Raw genomic sequence first — 21,072 nt, forward strand, 5'->3', positions numbered from 1 at the left:
TGTTAAACACAGTACAATTGCTTGAATCACTGACAGGAAAGACCACAAACATCATGAAACCAAAAAAAAAAAGAGCCCTCCCCCCCTCGCCACCCACCATGTAAATGTGGATAGATTAAATAAATTACAAATGAAGACAAATGCATTCTTAGTGAGGTGACGTCGTTTGTTTTGTTTTCCCACATATGTATCTCTCCCAAGCTGCTAAAAAATATTTCAGAAAATTAATTTGATTTTCTGAAATAATCAGCACTGAGCAACTCATATTCACAGAATTTTTAAATTTGTATTAGCGATGTAGTTTGTAAATGAAATATTATTCAAACGTTAGATTTTGAATAAAATACAAACAATTTAAATCTTTATATGGCATTGCCATTTTAAGTTCGAATAAATTTAACTCCACAAAGGGAAATTGACTTGTTTTTAAAAACCTAAGTCACATTTAAGATGATTATAATTACAATACATTTCATTTGTATTTATTATTTATTATACTTATTAAAGTACAGTATTTATTTCATAATTGTCATGACTTCACAGATTGGCTGTGAGAAATTATAAGGTTCTGTTGCCTATAGCAGACACATGGCAATTTCAAATTTGACAATATACAGTACCTCATAAATAATAGATTTGAAATATTAACTACCTACCAATTCGTTACATTTAATGGTATCTGACACAAAAGTATGCCTTTAGAAATACTGTATAATGTCTCTCAGATTTGATTGACACTATCACAGGGATATAGTAATTTAACATATAGGTTATATAACGATATTATTTTTGTAAGGGCATAATATTTGACAAATAGTTTTTGTCTTGGAGCGCATTGGATTGCGCAAGCGCACCTCAAGTTGTGACGATGAGTGTGTATTACCAGAAAAATAGTTGAATAAAATCGACACAGACAAGTTTGTTTTAAAACTGTATTCTGATTCAAACGACCTTTTTAAACCAATAAATAATCTCATCACTTCTTGTCCCAAAAATTCATTGTGAGATATTTACATTATAAATTAAATTAGAGAAAACATTCAGCATATTTTTAGATATGACAAACAAATTGCATGTGAAGCAGGATTTAAAGCATATTGTACTTATGCTACATGAGGTAAAATCATGGGTACATTTATATCCTGATATGTAAACAATGTTGTTCGTAAAGTGATATATATACATGAACAATATTTGGACTGCATGGGTCTTAACAGATTTACAAACAGAAGCATTCAGCTTTCCGATGTTTTTACTGTCATTCAAACACCAAAATTACTCTTTTTGAACATGAAATAGATGGCACCTAATGAAACAGCCCACTGACAAATAAATACAAAGAACCATTGATATTTTACACAAGTGAAATGCTCGCCGTTCGTTCCCATGATGAGTCAACCATTATTCCTATGTCTCTGTGCACTGGAGTTCTCAGGCGAAGGGGCAATGGAGCAACACATTCTCATATGGCCAATGGAAATCCAAGACAGATTAACCAACAAAGCCAATTGCGCGTGAGAAATTTCAGTCGCAAACATCGGCTTGATGTTTAACCAGACACAGAACCTTTGTCGCCCCTGCAGGAAGAAGGGAATTCAGTTCACCGCCATTAAAATAACTGTTTGTTTCCCTCGTACTGGAACAAAAGTGACGACCTTTGCCTCTTGGCTTTTTGAACATTGGTTCATGAACCTTCTTGGAAAAGAACATGCTCCAGTGTCAAGAACAACAGCCATCCACGCATCCTCGTTTAGAGAACAAGACCCTTCAGCGTCAGATATTGTCAGCTCCCGTTTGTTATAATCACAGACGTGGCCTTGTGTGCCTGCATCTGCTCGGCCTGCATCCTCATGTGGGACGCCACGTCGTACTGGACTCCTGCACAGGCCAGTCCGGAGTAACTCTTTAAGCTCTCCGGGTCGTACAGGTGTTCCAAGGAGTACCCAGTCAATGCATAGGCTGCTTGCCTGTCCAGAGGCTGCCTCTCCTGGGATGGATAGACCAGAGGGCTCCCTTGAGGTTGTGACGGATGAGGGGACAGATCCGTATGCATGTAGTCTTTGGTGAGGGGAAGACCGGACCTGGGGATAACGTCAGAGCTGGGGCTGCTGAGGCGAGAGAGGGAACCAGGACTAGTTGTGTTTTCGTCGTTGTCCAGAGGACCGGGCACTTTTATGCGGTGATGGAGGCGCTCAGAAGGGAGCTCAATGCTCGGGGCTCCAGGGCCTCGGCACACCACGCTGGGCATGCTGATCTGCGAGTGGTGGGGTAGGGACGCGTTGAAACACGGACTGTGAGTCTTAGCGACGTCGAGCGGCGGTTTGTGCTGCTGCAGACGGCTCTCTTCCTCTTTGATCATCTGCTGCGTGGCACGAATTAGGGTCTCCATTTTACTGGGCTCTCGAGGACTCGCCTGAAATTGGTCCCCGTGGTACCGCTCACCGGAGTCACTGGTGGACCCGCCGCCATCCGGTGAACTCATGATGCTGTCTTCATCCCAGTGGCCTCGTCCTATTTAAAATCAGAGAAAAACATGATTACATGGTCTAAGGAAAAGATTTCTACACTTCCTGCCTGAATTTACCTCATATTTCACGGTAAAGAACGCTTTGTGGTCTGAATGTGCATAGGGAATCTTGGCAGACAATGATGGTTTGGGGCTATGCATTGGGAAATTATTTGGCTTTCAATTTGAGGCAATTTTTGAACAGATGGTAGCAATCGACACACTGGCAAGAGACGGTATAAACAACTTAGCATGTCCCATAATAACATTTGGAAAACAGCTACCAGGGGCGGCAAGGCCAGAGCTATTTCCAGAGACAGATGGTTGCGGGCTCAACCCTAACACCTCACCGTGAAAGGCTGCGTGGTAGGACGTGATTTCGTAGCCCTCGCTGTTGTCCCCAGATGGTTTCGGAAGGGCCAACACAGAGCGAGTGCCATCCCACCACACCTCTCTCCCTGACTGGGGTGCTCCCAGGAAGTAGCGTCCGCTTTGACATCGAACCCGATCGCAGGCGGACGCGTGAGGACGGGTCTGGGCGTGAGCGAGGTCCTCTTCCAGTAGACTCAGGCCGTAGCACAGGGATCCCGAATCCGGATACAGTCGGTAGGCGCACGATGCCTCGGCGGCCTCGCTCGGATCCAACAACTGAGGCGAGGCCGCCTCCGTCAGGGGGCTCCCTCCCCATTGACTGTCTTGGTCTGACTCAGAACGCTCTGGATTAAATGCTGAAAACTGCTGCAGAGACAAGAAAAGAACGCAATGTTTGGAAGTGCGCTCTGACAATGGAGCCTGGCCTGCCTCCACCGTTTTGTTCTATAAGAGAGACTGTTTATTACCTGCGGGTAGGGCGACACTCTGGCTTTCGCCTTTGACTGAGTCACACGTGACTTTGTGCTCTTCCTGTCCTCGTTGAGGCTGTCAGTATAAGGGAAAGCCGGCTTGGTGGGGCTCATTTGGTCCAGGGACAGCTGCATTCCCTTGTATTCTGTGTCCCTTTTACACAGCAACACAAAATACTTTTAGACACAAAGAAGAGGAGCTTAAGATAATATTTATCCTAATATCCTGCCATGGATCGACCCTGTGAAGTGATGGGATAACAGGATTTAGCCCTTGGTTTTCTGTGTTCTATTGTTATCATTTTTTTTCTTAGGACTGCATCAGATGCAATTTTCAAATGCTCTTCTTTCAGCTTTCAAGGATTATTGCCCTTCAGCAAAACAAAAAACCCTGTTGATTTTGAAGGATATATGACACAAAATGGTAAAAGAACTGTAGCTGCGATCAGGTCGAATTACTACCAACCAGTCTCATTCAAGCTTTGAACCACTTATTGGGAAAATGGGATTACTCTTTTAAATCTACTGTATATCAACAACATATTTAAGACTTTGACATTATAGAAGAATAATTCCAGTTTAAGGACAACTGGTTGAAAAGGTCTGATGAGATTGGTTATTACCACTTGATGGATGAGGTAGCTGTGGTCAGCTGTTTAAGTGGTACTAACTAGTCTCATTGGGGGTTTCAACTACACTCAGAAAAAAAAAACATCCTTTGTATGTACTTATTTCGAACATGCACATTGGTTGCGCATGATTAAAATGTGGTAAACTAGCGTATTTTATTATTTTTGAGATGAGATAATCGTCAGTTTGCCACATTTTTAATCATGTGCAACCGATGTGCATGTTCGAATTAAATTAATTAAAGGTTGACTCATTATTAACTCTTTCGTGAGATATCTTATAGCAACAACTTTCAAGCGATCGTCTTCAAATTGGGATATTGGTCTTTGTAAAAGCAAGCGTGACCAGTCCAAATTATAGTCCGCCTTTCGCCTGAAGTCAACTGTGATTGGCTAAAGCTCCCCGTGACCCTGAACAGGATAAATTGCATACAAAATAGATGGATGGCAAAAATCCTGTAGATTTTGAAGCCAAAATCAGAGGTTGAATGACGATAAGTCCCATCAGACCTCTTGCATCATCAGTTTTCAGGCAATCTTTGCACTCGGATCATTGTTCCACTTACACATATGTACATATGTCAAAGTAAAAACTGTTGCTGTTGTGGTTTGTCCAAAACAACGGATCAGTGCAAATGATTGAGTGGCACAAGCGCAGCATCTAACAATCTGCACAAATTATGCAGTCTTCTCTACAGAAGCAATAAAATGGATTTGAAATAATCAAACCTGTCAACATTGACTAAGTACGCTGCTGTCTGGTTTTCTCCCTGCATAAATGGTCAACAGTATGACCCTAACTCTATTAAATACAAACACCCTGTTACTATAAATTACCACTGTTGGTATTCAAAATTATTCTCTGGAATTCCCAATTCACGAAAACTCTGAATTCCCACAGTTGCTATTTACATTGAATTCATTAACATGTTCTCACACTATAAACTTGGTATTTTTCATTGTCTTTTTAAATTGTCCGCATCTGTTTTGGACTACAGATGGAAATGAAATCTGGTGTAAGCTCCTTTTCATGTCGTTTTGATATGGATTAATGTATGTGCGTAGTGTCCATAAACTTAATCCCCCCAAAAATCCCCAATTCACATTTAGTGTACTATCAAAATAAAAACCATACTAACATTAAAGGATGCCTTTTGTAACATTCTAAATTTCTAAAGATGAAATATATACCTTGAATTAGTTGGAATTAGAAAAGTAATCATTAACTTTTCTTTCCTAACCATCTTTCCAGCTTCCTATAGTTTGGACTTTGCGAAAGAACTTGTATTTGTACGCGCAAATTTGTGCGAGTTCACCAAGCGTCCTGGTACTGAACTCAAGCCAAAGTGTCAGTACAGAGGGAGCGACAAGGCTCCTGTGTCAAGTGCTCAGCAAACATGAGCCTATTATAACTTATCACATCAACAGTATGTAATAGCAGCTGCCTGGCATTTTAAACCCTGTGGCCCATCCCTGACCCCGGACGGCCCGCCTCTTTAATAGGACTCTAAATATGACCCATTCTTTTATGTACAACACCTCAGGAGAAAGGCTGTGTTTGGATAGCCACCAGCGAGTGAGTGTTGTTTGCTCTTGCAAGGTATAGTTGCGGCGCTTTCGGGGGCTGGATCCTATCTGCACCCTGCTGACTCGTGGCTGAGCCAATAATGTCGGGCCATTGTGCAAACTCAGCTGTGTTAGCCAAATTCCACCTCGGGGTCAATGTCAGACCACCTCGTGCCTGAAATGCACCACCGGTGTGGCTCCTGACATGTTTTATTAATGGCTTCTTGTTGGGTGATTGTTTTTTCTATCTAATGTGAAAACAATGCAGTCACGTTGGTTTGCATGGTTTTACATAGAACCACTCGATAGTCATATGTGTACAAGCATTGTGTAGAATAGCCTACATGCCCGTAAAAGTTAAAACGGGGATGAGGCAAACCTTAACAAGGCGAATCCAACACGTGTACTAGCTGGGAGATAGCTATTGATTCCTAGTTCCTCGTTCGATCGACTTTGCTTTCTTTACACTGCCGATCGATGCCGGCAGTAGAGGTTTTTTGATGGGGTTCAACCCCGATGTTTGTCTTGCCGTCTCGAAGGGTCTGAGTGTGATTTGTGCTCTCATAACAACAACTTCCCCGAGCCCTGCTGCTGCAGTGTTTGGTGGATTTGTCAAGAGAGGCTATATAGTGATGTATCTCTTTCAGCCTACAATCAAGAATTCCTATATCAGAATTATATCATCTCAATCTACTTTCGAGTGACCCATATCTGATATACTAGCTGAACTCCAGTACACAAATGTACAATTGAAAACATTACTATGCAGTTTTTTTTGTTTTGTTTTTTACATTTATGATACTCAATATAATACCTCAAGGGGAAATTCACGTTATACTCTGCTGTGTGTTTTGTTGCACACCACATGGAGAACTGGATCACAAACATGCAGGAATGCAAGGAGAAATTCAGAGTGAAAGAGGCCCACAAACAGTGCTGCACAACTTGAGTGGGGAGAGGACGGAGCCTTGCTCCACAGGGCACCTCGACAGCAGTGGCGGTTCTAATCTCTAACATTACGACTGACACATAATTACTGAATGTACAACATGGCATAGAATCAGTGACACTGGGTCCTTACAGATGAGCAACTGTCGCCCCATCAACATCAGGCAAACATTAGAAATGGCCGTCGCCCATCGTTTTCCTAATTTTATGGTCTGTCCACCTCCGCGTTTTTTGCTATAGTTTTGATTGACGGCTGCTGCGTTGTCCACATATGATCAAGGCATGAGTCGGATGTGTGGATAACAAATTCCATGCATTTTGAATGCTTGCGCTGCCATGATGCCTATCCAAACTGGGCCATATGCGCGAGACCAAAATTGAATTGGCGGGTGTAAAGCCAGTCTGACTGAACACCAGAAACAACAGAAAAGGACACATACTCTAAAGTTCAATAAACAACTACATTCCAATTAAGAAATGAAAGATATGATACTACATATTGTGTAGTATACTGTAGCATAGAATGACATACCCCCACATAGTTTCCTGTGCATCGTGGACTCGCAATAACAGAGTGTATCCAGTCTTTCCACTTATACTGCAGTCACCATCAAATCTGATTTGTATCCCCAAATGATAGAGGCCTAATACGAATATAGTGTTCCCTTCCTATATTGCGGATCATCACGCCCCCGCTACATCACATTTTTTGCCAAGCAGTCTTTTTTTTGTTTGTTTGTTACAGTTCACTTCCAGACTGTAATGCCCTTGCGTGTGGGGAAAAAAAAGCCTCATTTGGCGATGCACTTTTCAGCCGTTCATCGAATGCCGCGAAAACAATAAAACACTTAGAGGACACAGGAGCGACTGTCGGCCTCAGCTCACGCCGCGACGCTCACATGCCAACCCACAAGGCCACGCCTCTGAAAGGTATGCATGTATCTAACACAGACAATAAAGTATGTGGCATGTTTTATGCTTGCAATTTTTCGTCTTCTCAAATACGTTTACAGTCTTTTTTGTTAAAATCTCTGAAAGTTTTTTTTAATATGACATCTCCACATCACAAATTATCACCTATTGCAGCTCTGAGTTAGGGCTGCAACTCCCGATTAGTAATTGATTAAACTTTTGATTAAAATGTTTTTTTTTTCACTTAATCGAATAAAAAACACTTTTTTAATTTCTATCTATATTCAAAAACAGGACATTATTTCAAATGGACAGTGCAGGTAATGCACAAACATCAATTATTATTCAGTTACTGGTTTGTTCTGTTGCGTGTCAAAAACCTTGATCATTGTTTTCCAAAGTAAACGCAGATGTTCGCAAATGTCTCATCTTGATTAAACACAGACAACCAGTCTGCTTTCATGGATGACTACAAATATCTGAAAATATTTACCGTTGCGAGGCTGAAATTTCGAGGATTTGGACAGTTTTATGTTAAAGAAGGTGTCTCTAAACAATTAATCGATTATCCCAAAAATTGTCGATTCATTTCATAATCAATTAGTTGTCGGTTAATCGTTGCACCTCTAGTCTGAGACATATAGCCTGCGATAAAGAAGATTTACTGGAATTGCTTTCCTTTGGAAACATCACCATCAATCAAGTGGGAAGCCATCCCGCACCAGTCGCACAAAAGTCAGCTCTGCGAACAACCCCGCGCCACCAACATGTCCGGAAACGTCAGCGTTAAAGGTGCACAAATCTTGTGGACTCACGTGAGGACGTAGTTGACGCTGACTATGCAGTGGGGTCTTGACGACCTGCTGTTGTGGACGATGGTGGCGTAACTCTGCACCCACACCCATCCGCCGTGCTTGGCCAGGAAACGGTAATACTTAGTGGTGACTTGGCCCTTTACCAGCACTGGGGGCGAGATAAAAGAATCACACAGATGACAGAGATTAGCGTGTTTGTGTGTGCGTGCGTTTGTGACGGTGTAATGGCCCGCATGTGTCGGCGCACTCACGGAGGTGGTGCGCACAGCGGAGGTGGAAGATGTCACAGCTGTGCACGTGATGGTACAGAGTTTTCTCAATCAGGTCCTGCGGCTCATAACCTGTCAGCTCCGCAACCCTGCAGAGAAATGGTTGCATTCTGTTTAGAAGAAAAAAAACAAAACAAAAAACCTCACCGTATTTACCTTTTAATAAGATCTCCGCTATTACCGAGAATGGGGAAATCTGGTTGCAATTGTCAGGTGGCACTTGGAAACAAACCTAATGATGGTCAATTGGAAACGCGCGCTCACCTGGAGTCCAGGAAGATGAGCTTCATGTCCAAACTGGCCCTGAACATAAACATGTTGCTGTGCAGTTTGATTTCGGTGACGGCGCTGGGGGGCAGAGAGTGCCCCACCGCCACCAGGCCCACGTTCTGGTAGCAGCCCTCGAACGGTGCCATGTCCAAGCTGTACTGACGGATCTTCAGGTAGCCGCTGCAGTGGATCACCTGGAATGGAACATGTACCGCATAAACACTGGGACAACTGCACTACATTAATAATAATACATTTTTAAAAAATGCTGCTTGAGCAATGGAAGGACTTTGCATGGATGCCAAATTCACGTTCCTACATCTTACCACGTCAATATACAGATCTCCTGTTAATTTATCCTTAATAACAAGGTGAAATGTAGTCTAAGACCAAACAATGCATTGTTGGTTTTTCATTCAACAATGTCACAAATTCAATGACATTTCCATATTGCCTACCTTATATCCACCACTGGTGAGGCCTGCGTTTCTTTTGGCCAGCACACATTTCATTCTCAGAAAGAAAGAGCGCTCCACTTCATACTCTGAAAGAGAGGGGGGGGGGGGGGGGGGGGGGGGGAATAAATGTTTAATCTATTCATCATATTGATTAAATAAAAGGATTTGATTTTATAAACACTATACAATTGTCTGCGCATTTAAAACTGCAGAACAAGTATTCTACATTGTACAAAATGTTTTTAAAAAGAAGAAAGAACGATGCGTTTTTTGCTCATAATATTAAATTCAATTAATTCAGGCCTGTATGAATAAAAATTATTAAGGTAAGCAATCCGCGCGGGAGGGGGTGGGGTGGGCAGGGGGGGGGGGAGAAAATGAACTCAACATTTAACTCGACATTTATGCACACTGTGCGTCAATCACGCGTCACTTTAACACTGACGCGTCTGTTCCAATGATCGCGCCGCTCGACACTCTCACGACATAGCAAATAGGCAAGAATAAGGAGTTTTAAACCGAGACGGAATATAAATAGCTTTAGCCCCAGACAGAATTATTAGTGTTTTTTTTTATTTTATTTTTTTTTTTTTAAATACCTTGTACAAAATGTGAGTGGTAGGGCTGATGTGGCGTCAACACTGCTGTCATCTCGTCGTGGTCGGCCGGGTGCACATATTCATAAATACTGTTTCCGGTCAACTCTACCTGTGGAGAACAATTCAGATCATCAACAGGTACTTACTGACTCTAATCAAAAACGTAAATGATTCGATTTCTAATGTCAATTTTTAGAATAAAGTCATCTGAAATTTAACAACAACAACAACAAAAAAAAGACCTGGGATAGTCCTAAGTGCACCGACGCTGTCTCTGAAATGTACATTATTTTCCCATCTGGAGCAACAACGAATATAAAGCCATCCAATGTCTGCAAATAAACAAAACGCAACAGTTGTTAGAAACCACTTTACAAGAATAATAATAATAATAAATGATAATCATAACCTGCAGTAGATGAGAGCCCAGCTCACGTCCAAGATTGTCCAATGGTCTCGTTCGATTTGTATGACCCCAAGCTTCACCCAAACCTGCCAAAAACAAAAACAAAACAAAAAAAGAATAAAACTACACCTGGGAATATTTTAAAAGAAAAGAAAATATGTTCAATATATAAGCAAGTGTTGTCATTTTGGGGAGTTCAAACATGCGCACAAGGCACTGCAGGTCGCTAAAAGATTGTGCATTCAAAGTCAAGATTTTACATTGTAAACGTCATTTTTTTTTACTTTAAAAAAACATACATGTAATTCAGTAGAAATTACAATAAATGAAAAGCTATGAAATATTGCTGCGAAATATATCAAATGTAATCTAAATACAGTACCATTAATCATATAGTTAAATCGAATTATTTCTATTTTCATTGAATATTTTTTTCTTATTGATAATTATTATTATTAATATTATTATTATTATACAAAGGAAACAATGCTTTTCATGACAGGAATGACAAGTGTGAGGCCTTTTTTTTTTTTTTTTTTTTTAATAAAAATTCCCCCAATCTGTTTTCGTGTGCAACTGATTAAAATAATAATAATTTTTCAAAAAATAAATCGAGCGAGTTTTGCATGTTGCTTGCAGGGGCCCGAGCTTCGCGAGCGTGGCTGGTGTGTTTCCTCGCGCTCCAATGGCTTAAGGTGATTACAAGCCCTGCAGGGTCCTCGCCGTAATAGCTGCGTCTTGTTCGCAGTCACGCAGCCGGTAATGCAGCCTGCAGAGAGCTGCTTATATACTACTATACGCAAGATTAAAAAAAAGAAAAAAATAAGTTAAAAAAAAAAAAAAAAAAGATGAGGATGGAGGTCTTTTCTTTGCTTCATCTGCAAACGCGCAAGCTCGATCAATGTCACATACACTTTAGCCGAGTCCTCGACTGCGGTGATTTAATTTATTCCCCCCCAAATCTCCTTGAATCTGCATTACGTACTCTCCGATAGAAGAGCTGCATCGAAAACGGCTACATTTGCATTGACACTGCCCTAGGCGGTATATTCATTTTCAAATATTGTTATTATTCTGCTCGTTGTCATATACTGAGGGGGTAACATATTTTCCAGGGTCTAATTGGAATGTACGCTGAGAGAGGGGGGGGGAGAAGTCATTTGAATTGATTTCATTCGAACATCGGTTGCACATGATTACAATGTTTATTATTTGATTATTTTCGAGGTAAATAACATTTGCGTTTGTGAGTTGGATTTAGTTGTTTTTTTTGGGGGGGGGGGGGGGGCAAGTGGTCCTTATGAATTTCCTCTATTTGCATTCAGAAATATATATATATATATATTTATTTTATTGTATTTTTTTTTTGGGGGGGGGGGAGCATTTTATTTGCACACGGTTGTCTTGACCACCTTCAAAGTGTAGCACCCATGTTAATACAATATTTTTAAATGATGGAGGTGTTGTATTACATACACAATGAATTCATAAAGCAAATGACATGAAATGCGTTGCGTTGGCTCACCCTGCGGGAAGACGATCCTCATCTTCAGGTAGCTGGTGGTCAGCCGAATGATGGACGCTTTGTCCAGCTGCGACGTAATGGCCGACGGCAAAGGCAACATTTTGGCCAGTTCATAAAATTCACTGTTCTCCTTTTCCCGTCTAGTCCTTGCCGCCGTTTTGGACTTCTCCTTCATGTCGGCGCCGGTTGGCCGCTGCTGTCGCTGCTGCTGGTGATGATGAGGATGATGAGGATGATGATGCTGATGATCCTCGCTTGCATATGCGACCCTGCGCGCCTTCACATCAGCAGCGCGCTTTGCCTCCTCGTCATGGTAAATAAACACGCTCTTTTTTGTTGTTGTTGTTGGTGGTTTTAATCAAAAGGAAAGATGCACTTTAAATATTGGGTATCCAATTTGTGTGTGTGTGTTTAGATATCCTCGGTATTCCTTAGCTGGGTTGAAGTCATGCATCCAACGCGGTTGCTTGCATCCATCACCTGCAGAACACAAATGATCATGACTGTTGGTTTCAACCGCTGTGCATATATATGGTGGGATTGACTGAAGAAAAAAAAAACGAAACTAAAAAGCTATATATATATATATATATATATATATATATTGTAATTCAGGCTCCTATAATAGAGAAAACTCAGTTCCATATACAGTGCGCGATATGAACTGAAAATATGGCACTAAATTCTAAATGTTCACTTTCATATGCATTTTTATAGATTAGAATTTTTTTTAATCATGATTTGTTAAAATAATATTCCTGGCTTATAAATCTGCATCTTAAATTATTGTATTTGTTGTCATTTATTTAACAGAGAATATTGCCCCGCTATAATGGAAAATATATACACCTTAAATGATTGTTTCGAGAAATGTATTCACCCCCAAAAAATATATTGCCCTCCAAAACAGTTTTTACTTGTATACACATATTTTTATAGTTTTAAAATTGTTGCAGGCTACATATTAAAAATCATTTACACAATAAATTGAGCAACAGAAAAACATTTCACCCCGCCCGTTCCTTTAATACTTCAAAATCTCCCGCATTACAAATGGACACCCTCAACTGTTTTATCATTTGTATCTCCTATTACGAATCATATCAATCAGATGAAATCATCACGATCATTTGCTTGTGTTTCATAAATAATAAATAAGCTCGTAAATTCTCAATGACATTTAGCCGTGCACGTGCCATTCCCGAATCCTACGCGCGTTTTTGCAAAGCCACTGCATACGAATTGTTTGGGGGGGGCAACAAAACAACATTTAAATAAATAACGTGAATGTATATATTTAAATTTAAATTTAAATTTATATATATATATATATATATATATTTAGTTTAGTATGTGGCGTGATCTTGGAGTTAGACTCGCAGCAGCCTCCGGTCATGCCAATCGATCTTACCGCGCGCGGCCTGCTGGGAATTTCACCTGTCCTAAACCGCTCCCGGTGAACTTCAAACCGTCCCTCAGCTCCTCGTAGAGTTCCACCCGGAAAGGCGACCGCGGGGGCCGTGCGCTGCGTACACCTCCCCAAATTACCGGGACGCGCAACGAGTGGCATTGGTGCCCCGAGCAAGCCTTCCTCTCGTCTCGTCCTCTTCCTCGTTGCGCCTCTCAGGAGCGGCGCCGACCACGCCCCCCAGCTCCTCTCCGATTGGCCGCGAGCTAGCCGAAGCCTCTTTTCTGATTGGATAGTTCCTTCGTGGGCGTCGGTTTAAAAAAAAAAAAAATAAAAAAAAATGCTGCGAAGCGCGTGCACGACACTAGTGGCCGTGTCACGGCACACAAGTGAGTTTAACTGACGAGTTGGTTGCTTTGCTTTGTTTTTGTTTTTCTTGCCATTAGCTGACATATAGAAATAAATAAATACGTGCGCGGCAGTGGCAAATACTCGTGCGAAGGATTATTAAACAAATGATTATTCCGTTCTAAAAGGAAATAAGATCCTTTTAATCACGTGTGCAGGATTTTTACCTAATTTAATGAGGTTATTACTATTCATTTGTATGCGAGTTAGTCTTGGTGCAATGACAAATAAAGCCTGCATTTTTGCCTGCCTTGTATTTGAGTTACATAGTAAAGCTCACAAAACTAGGCAATTAGAGGAAATAATCACAGCAGGCAACAAAGGGAAAATTAATACAATATAAAAGCAGGAACGATTATGATGATGCACATTAATAACAAGAAGAGGAGACAACATCAGCATGGTCAAACATTGTAAAGGGCCTTTGGTGCCCTCATCAGTCATAATAATGAACCCACGTGCTCTTATTATAAGTGGCTAAACATTTGCACACATGCCAGGACAATGTTAAGTCTATTAAAATGCGTTTTTTTCGTTTTATATATATATATATATATATATATATATATATATATATATATATATATGTATTTATTTTTAATTGGATGTACTGATTGTGGCGTGTCCCCAGATACTGTTGTCCACAAGAAATGATTTGATAATAGTCATTTTGATCATTGAAATTCATAATAATAATAATAATAATTCATAATAATGAAACCACGTGCTCTTATTATTAGTGGCTAAACATTTGCACACATGCCAGGACAATGTTAAGTCTCTTAAAATGCATTTCTTTCGTTTTATATATGTATATATGTATATATATATATTTATTTTCCATTGGATGTACTGATTGTGGCGTGTCCCCAGATACTGTTGTCCACAATAAATGATTTGATAATAGTAATTTTGATCATTGAAATTCATAATAATAATAATAATAATTCATAATAATGAAACCACGTGATCTTATTATAAGTGGCGAAACATTTGTACACATGCCAGGACAATGTTAAGTCTCAGAAAATGCGTTTCTTTCGTTTTATATATATATATATATATAAATATATATATATATATATATTTATATATATATATATATATATATATATATATTTTTTTTTTTCATTGGATGTACTGATTGTGGCGTGTCCCCAGATACTGTTGTCCACAAGAAATGGTTTGATAATAGTCATTTTGATCATTGAAATTCTGTTTTTATAGTCCTATTGAACATTTAGCATGTGTCACTAAAATTGCTGTCCACTCTGTCATTATTGGGCACCTGTCCCTTTAAGAAACACTCTGATGTTTTTTTTCGTCACGTTATGATCAGCGTTTCATTTTTCTTCGAGAGGCTGAAAACCTGGATAGCTGCGGCATAAATGTGTACACTTAATCACTTATGTTTTGTAATTATCATCATATTTTGTGCAGAATTAGTTTTTGTGCAGCTAAACCTGTCCACTCTGTCATAGTGAAATATCAAATGATATAAAATTAGAGATGTCACGATCAGATTATTAATTTTTTTTTGCACCGAAGTCACTTGATTTTTGAGTACCCGCTGATACCGAGTCCCGATCCGATACAGAGTCCCGATACGAAACCTCGGTAATGCATTAAGAAAGAGAATCCAAATTTTCTCAACTAAAATTTTAAAAATCTGAATATATCCCAAGATTACAATTTTGATATGGCAATAAAGCAGTGGTTCAAACCAAGTAAACAAATAAAAACATCTTATATATATATATATATATATATATATATATATATATATATATATATATATATAGCATATCAGTGGTGCAGCACAAAATAATGCGAACAAATGAAATCTACATTTTGAACTGCATAGAATAATACAATGAATATGAAGTTCAATGGAAAATGTCACCTTTTTTGGGTGAAATGGGCTGATATTGACTCAGCACATAAAATCCATGAATGGCACATAATGCACTTGCATTTAGTGCAATATTTTTGTCTCTACTTTGCATTTTAATTTCTTCTCTGCGAGCAAGTCTTTTAAGCACACATGTAGATTTGTTTTTATTTTAAAGGTTGGAGCATAGAGGAAATACTTTTCAATATTCACAATTAAACTGTGATTTGAATGTCATATCCATCTGTTTTGGCTTGGGTAACAGGCACGTGCACAGATAGACTCCTTGTGGTGGTGCAGCACCAGCCCCTTAGTCCCAGATGAAAAAAGGTGCCCTTTCTGCTGCAGCTCATGTTTTATTTTATTCATCAATTAAAAAATATATATCACAATTTCCCCATCTGTCATCAATTCACTCTGTGTTTTGATATCTGACAGGAATTTATCTAAGTCCTTGTGAGAATTGCTCCCCTCAATGATCTGCGATGCAAATATTCTGCCATTCACTTTCTCTTTTGTTAATAGTTTTATTACTGACTGTGTTGTTTGTGCTAACAGAAATAAACGTTAAAAATATGCACTATAGTTTTTTTTCTTAATTGTGTGAATAATTTTAGTGTTTATTTGGGGGGGGGGGGGGCTTGAGCACCTGTCCCCCAAAATGTCTGTGCATGTGCCTGTTGGGTAACATAAGGTCAACAGGTGCAATATACTCGATGCAAATCTTTAAATGGCATATACTCCCGCAGTACTACCCACCACATAAACAAATGTAACTCCTTACTTTAACGACACCTAAAGTTAACCTGTTTATTTCGCATATGTAGTTTGGGGATCCCCCCCCCCCATCTAAAGTTAAATGTAAAACAGCAGCGAGCGGGCATGGAGCAGTGTGGGCCAGGTCCGGGGCTTGTGCACTACAGTTTGGGCCTCCGTCAAACACATTTATGGGAGGATTAATTTCCACAGCAGGAATCAGATGAGAGCGCCGCTGCGCATGGACATTTTTAATTAGATAGCCCGAGCTCAGATGGAGAGCTGCTGTGTGAGCATGGGGGCCGAGGGATGGGCTGGGGTGAGGGGGTTTTATTGGGAAGGAGGGGGGGAGGAAGTCTGTGACGGGGGCGCGAACGCATGATGGTGAGCTCATTACGCACATAATTAGCCCTGAAATTGATGCTGCATTGTGCCATAATTGGAGATTTCTCCTTCTGAGTCTCCGTTCCGTGCGCATGCGCGGGAGCGCCTCGCTAAATGACTTCCACTGGACTCGGAATTAGCCTCGCAAGGCTCCACCTCTTTATTATATTCTCATTTCTGACACATAGAAAAGACAAGAAATTGAAAATTAGAAGAAGACCTCCGGATGCTAAGTGGAGTATAGGCAGATACATGAGTGACATTTTTTTTTTTTTACTATACTATAAATGTATACTATATACTATACAATACCCACACCTTTATACTATACCCACAATTTTTCAAAACACTTTCCGAGCTAGGGTGGCACGGTGGGGCACTGGTTAGCACAGCTGCCTCACAGTTCTGAGGACCCGGGTTCGAATCCGGCCTCACCTTTGAGTTTGCATATTTTCCCCGAGCCTGTGTGGGTTTTCTCCGGGCACTCCGGTTTCCTCCCACATCCCCAAAACATGCATTGAAAACTCTAAATTGCCCGTAGGTGCGAATGTGAGTGGGAATGGTTGTTTGTCTATATGTGCCCTGCGATTGGCTGGCGACCAGTTCAGGGTGTACCCCGCCTCTCGCCTGAAGATCGCTGGGATAGGCTCCAGCACGCCTGCGACCCTTGTGAGTATAAGCGGTAAAGAAAATGGATGGATGGACATTCCGAGCTGTTCAGTGCATGCCAAAACAACTGGCGATGCTGTAACCAGTAACTAGTCATTTGAGCCAATCAGAAGTGAGGAAAATGGGAACGATAAATTACAACGAATCCCCTGTTGAATATATCCAACTGTGAAAAATGCACAAATTTATTCAAAGCTTAAAAAAATAAGTTCAGTTAGACCTAACATGAAGCAATAATAGACAGCATGGTGAGGTAGTGGTTAGGGTATCTGCCTCACAGTTCTGATGTTCGAAGTTTGAATCTGGCCTTCCTGTGTTGTGTTTGCATATTCTCCCCTCGCTTGTGTGGCTTTTCTCTAGGGACTCAACTCGGATTTGACAATATTTTCACCAGGAGACGGACAGAGTTTGTTGCAAAAATGTTTGTTTTCAGTTACCTAAGTGGCAAGTTTGCATGTGGACAAAACACACTGTATAAAAATGTGTAAAGTGGAACCCCCCTATTCATGGAATCATGATCATTGCCATGAAATAAAAGAACAAAAAACTTTTTCCCACGAAAAAAAATGTGAATAAGCTCGGCAACGCGGAAAGAAATACCACCAATAAGCAGGGGTTTCCACGAAAAATGAGGTTAGCCACCCCCCCCCCCCCCCAAAAAAAACAAAGTAAAAATTGAAGGAAAAAAAAAGCAGCCAATAACTGAAGCCAGAAATACAGAATCGGGAAGATGGAGGGTATCCACTGTATATAAAAAATATCTAATGTTTGTAAAAAAAAATAAAATAAAAAAAAAGCACCTGTATTTTTCTTGCATCCCACCTTTGCTCTCCCTTTCTCTCTCTCTCTCTCTCTCTCTCTCTCTCTCTCTCTCTCTCTCTCTCTCTTCATCTTAAATCCTCGCACAAATCATGCTAATTTCTGGACATGAGTTACAGGCCATAGGTCACCATGGCAAGTTCACTTTCAACATTCCTCCCTATGCAAGCAATTCCTTATGGTTCCTTTTCAAAACAACTGTCTGTTATGTAAAGTATATTTTTTGATGACAAACAACAATACAGAAGAATTGGAACATTCTCTAAGGTTGCATGAGCTGCGCTTGAAGATTCACTCATCCTGGATATCCTGTTTTCCGTACCCATCACGGGGGAGCCCCGCCTTGCCGCTTGGCTGACCCCCGCCCCCCCCGTCCCCTCTCACAGCCACCCTCACTGCACCCATCTCTCCGTTTTGATTGTGTTCTTAAAAATTGTGCTTCTCAGCGGGAGAGCAGGCAGGAGATTCTCCACAGAGTGCAAGATGAGCTGCGGTATGGTCGGTGGGCGAGTGCATGAAGGTTATTTATGGAAGGAAAAGGTGGAGGAAGGAGAGAGATGATGGAGTATTTTCTGTTATGGTTGAGCTTTCATGATGGCTTAAAGTGCTTTTTATTTATGCGGTCTGCTTGCATAGTTATGACAAATGAGGGTCAATCTACTCTACCTCTATATCAGTGTAAAATGGAATCTCAGGTTGGGATGCTGCTTGGCCTACGTTTGTGTTCTTGTCGGAAATAAAAGAACTAAAAAAATAATAACTAATATACAAAGGCACCTTGGTTCATGACGGAGGTGTGTTCCTATGCCAGCTACATCAATTTGTATGTCAATCGGAATGCGCCGAAACGCTAATGCAGCAATTGATAATAATAATCACTGTATGTGTACAAAAATAAACATACAAAACAAACAAAAAAACACTTATAGGCCATAAATATAAAGCAATCAAATGAAAAGTTAGTACGGTGCAAACTATGTGTGCCTTCATTTAACACTTATTCTTACACTACTACGAAAACTAGTTCAATGCGAGCTGTCATCAGCCTAGAAATACCAAAATTGTTTGTTCTGTTTATTTGTTTATTTGCTATGGACAACACAAGAACAATGGACAAATGAGATGCAGTGCTTTAAGTGTTTTAGCACAAGTGCTAATTCTCAACACTTGTCAACAGGAAGCTTTTAAAAAGGCACATATAACACAAAGTAGATAACATACAAGATTTCTGATAGAGTACAAAGAAGTTAATTAGTCCAAATGATGGCGATAACTGTGCCGTGTGATGACGTATTCCTACGCCGGGCGCCAATCGTAATGTCATATGTCGGATCCATTGTAAATTGAGGAACCACTGTAATCTATTCCAGGTTCAAACTGCCACCATTGTTAAAACTTTATGATATGTATACAGGCAATGTTTGAAATAACATTTTAGTACCCTTCAAGGTCATACAGGTGTTAAAAGGGCTTAAGTCCTGTAATATGAAAATGTTCAAGCAATGTAACACTGTATGCTGATGGAGATTTCACTTTCAATGTGAGTCTGCTTATATACTGCTTATATAGAGGAAAGGCGGACGTGGCTGAGGACAACATGCGGCCGTTAAAGGGGGAAGGGTGCGCGTGACAGAGGATACTAAAGGCACACCCCCAGTACGTATATAGCGCCGGTATGTGCATTGTGCAAAACAAGATCGGTTTGGCTAAGGACCCCCAAAAATGGCATGCATGCTAGCGTATGTTTTACCATGCCTGCGCCCAATAACACGGTGCGCCTTATGTATGTGTTAAATACAGAAATAGACCCGTAACTGGGACTGCGCCTTTCAATACGGTACGCCTTATGGTCGTGGATATATGGTAAGCTTCTTTTCTTAAGACCACTTTCTGACCCCTCACTTTTCCATTACATTCCATTTTTGTGCAACTTTAGTGAGATATTTTTTCAAAGAAAATGTTGCTGGAATTTTAAATTGTATGGCCTCAGGGAGTAGTTGAAAACTGTTTATTTTTTATTTATTTATTTTTTTAAATTAGAACAACCCCCTAAAACGTACTGTCCAGCCTTTAGTGGCAATGTATCACACTTTAATTTCAGCATGTGCAAGCCTAACTTTTTGTACATTTCCCACAAAATTCTCATGAGATCATTCTGCTCACGTTAGGCCTCATGCAAATGAATGCGTCTGTTGACCTTTTTTGTCATGGAAATGTTCAGTGTTTTGAACATTTCCACCGCTCCCTCATGTTCCAGTTATTTATTACATTTTCTCCACCCAGATGTAACCTCATTAAGAGCAGGTTGAGATAAGCTAATTGGATGTAACATGACATGTCATGGAGAATATGAAGTCTGTGTGAATGAGAGAGATGCTATTGATGGGGGGGGGGGGGAATAGAAGTCCACATTCCATTTTAAATCAATCCCAGTGAAACGGGAATGAGAGCAAAGCACCATGTTGAGTTCCACTCTGTGCTCCGAGATTGGAACGGTTGGGAATATGTAAACAGGCTGCCTGCTTGACCAAGATTTGACAGTTGTGTTCCGAACGTCATTACTGCCTCTTTTGTGTTCTATTTGCACCAAAAGTCTCAAATGTTATTTAGAACTCCCAGCGCAATGCACCACTTGCTTTCCCTCCAGTCATTTTATTTGGGGAGTCTTGTTTGGAAACGTCCTCTAATGTGTTCTTTTCCTCACATTAACAGTGACTCTCAGTCACCACCTCTGTGTGTATATGTGTGTGTGTCTGCGCCAGGCCCTCCAATGAGCCCATCTGCTCTGTGCGAGCGTTAATTAAGCACGCTGCCATTTCCTATATGCAGCCTCCATTTGAAGTCGCCTAGAGTGCACGAATCAGACGAGCAAGTTCATCAAAATGCTAATTTGGCCCAAATTAAAGTTGTGATTAACATTACAGTTTCCCTCCTGTGCGGACAAACGGATCCCTCTATGAGCTCTCTCCTTGTGCGGGCGACGGGTGTCGAG

The 21,072-nt window shown here is 40.5% G+C and overlaps 1 protein-coding gene across 3 annotated transcripts; it reads right to left on the bottom strand.

Moving 5' to 3' along the window:
- Positions 1 to 918: 918 nt before the first annotated feature.
- Positions 919 to 13,379, bottom strand: LOC133467887 (single-minded homolog 1-like). Of its 3 annotated transcripts, none has more exons than XM_061753024.1 (12): positions 13,183 to 13,379; positions 11,746 to 12,225; positions 10,224 to 10,306; positions 10,057 to 10,146; positions 9,815 to 9,923; positions 9,216 to 9,301; positions 8,752 to 8,951; positions 8,470 to 8,576; positions 8,219 to 8,366; positions 3,346 to 3,502; positions 2,857 to 3,244; positions 919 to 2,511 (listed from the first exon to the last, which is right to left on the bottom strand). In XM_061753024.1, the coding sequence occupies exons 2-12, from the start codon at positions 11,918 to 11,920 to the stop codon at positions 1,784 to 1,786; spliced, it is 2,271 nt and encodes a 756-aa protein (XP_061609008.1). In that variant the 5' UTR covers positions 11,921 to 12,225; positions 13,183 to 13,379; the 3' UTR covers positions 919 to 1,783. The 3 variants fall into 3 exon arrangements, with proteins under 3 accessions (XP_061609008.1, XP_061609009.1, XP_061609006.1); XM_061753025.1 differs by having other exon boundaries at positions 2,857 to 3,241; positions 13,157 to 13,379; XM_061753022.1 differs by having other exon boundaries at positions 13,157 to 13,379.
- Between the last annotated feature and the right edge of the window lie 7,693 nt (positions 13,380 to 21,072).

This window comes from Phyllopteryx taeniolatus, chromosome 18 (genome assembly GCF_024500385.1).
Source record: "Phyllopteryx taeniolatus isolate TA_2022b chromosome 18, UOR_Ptae_1.2, whole genome shotgun sequence".
NCBI classification, from domain to species: domain Eukaryota; kingdom Metazoa; phylum Chordata; class Actinopteri; order Syngnathiformes; family Syngnathidae; genus Phyllopteryx; species Phyllopteryx taeniolatus.

What these genes read in the sequence shown, in the direction of transcription:
- LOC133467887 (XM_061753024.1), bottom strand. Translation starts at nt 11,920, where the DNA reads ATGAAGGAGAAGTCCAAAACGGCGGCAAGGACTAGACGGGAAAAGGAG. An exon ending in GAGGATCGTCTTCCCGCAGG is followed by an intron (nt 10,307 to 11,745) that starts GTGAGCCAACGC and finishes TGTTTTTGGCAG; the next exon opens with GTTTGGGTGAAGCTTGGGGT. An exon ending in TGGGCTCTCATCTACTGCAG is followed by an intron (nt 10,147 to 10,223) that starts GTTATGATTATC and finishes GTTTATTTGCAG; the next exon opens with ACATTGGATGGCTTTATATT.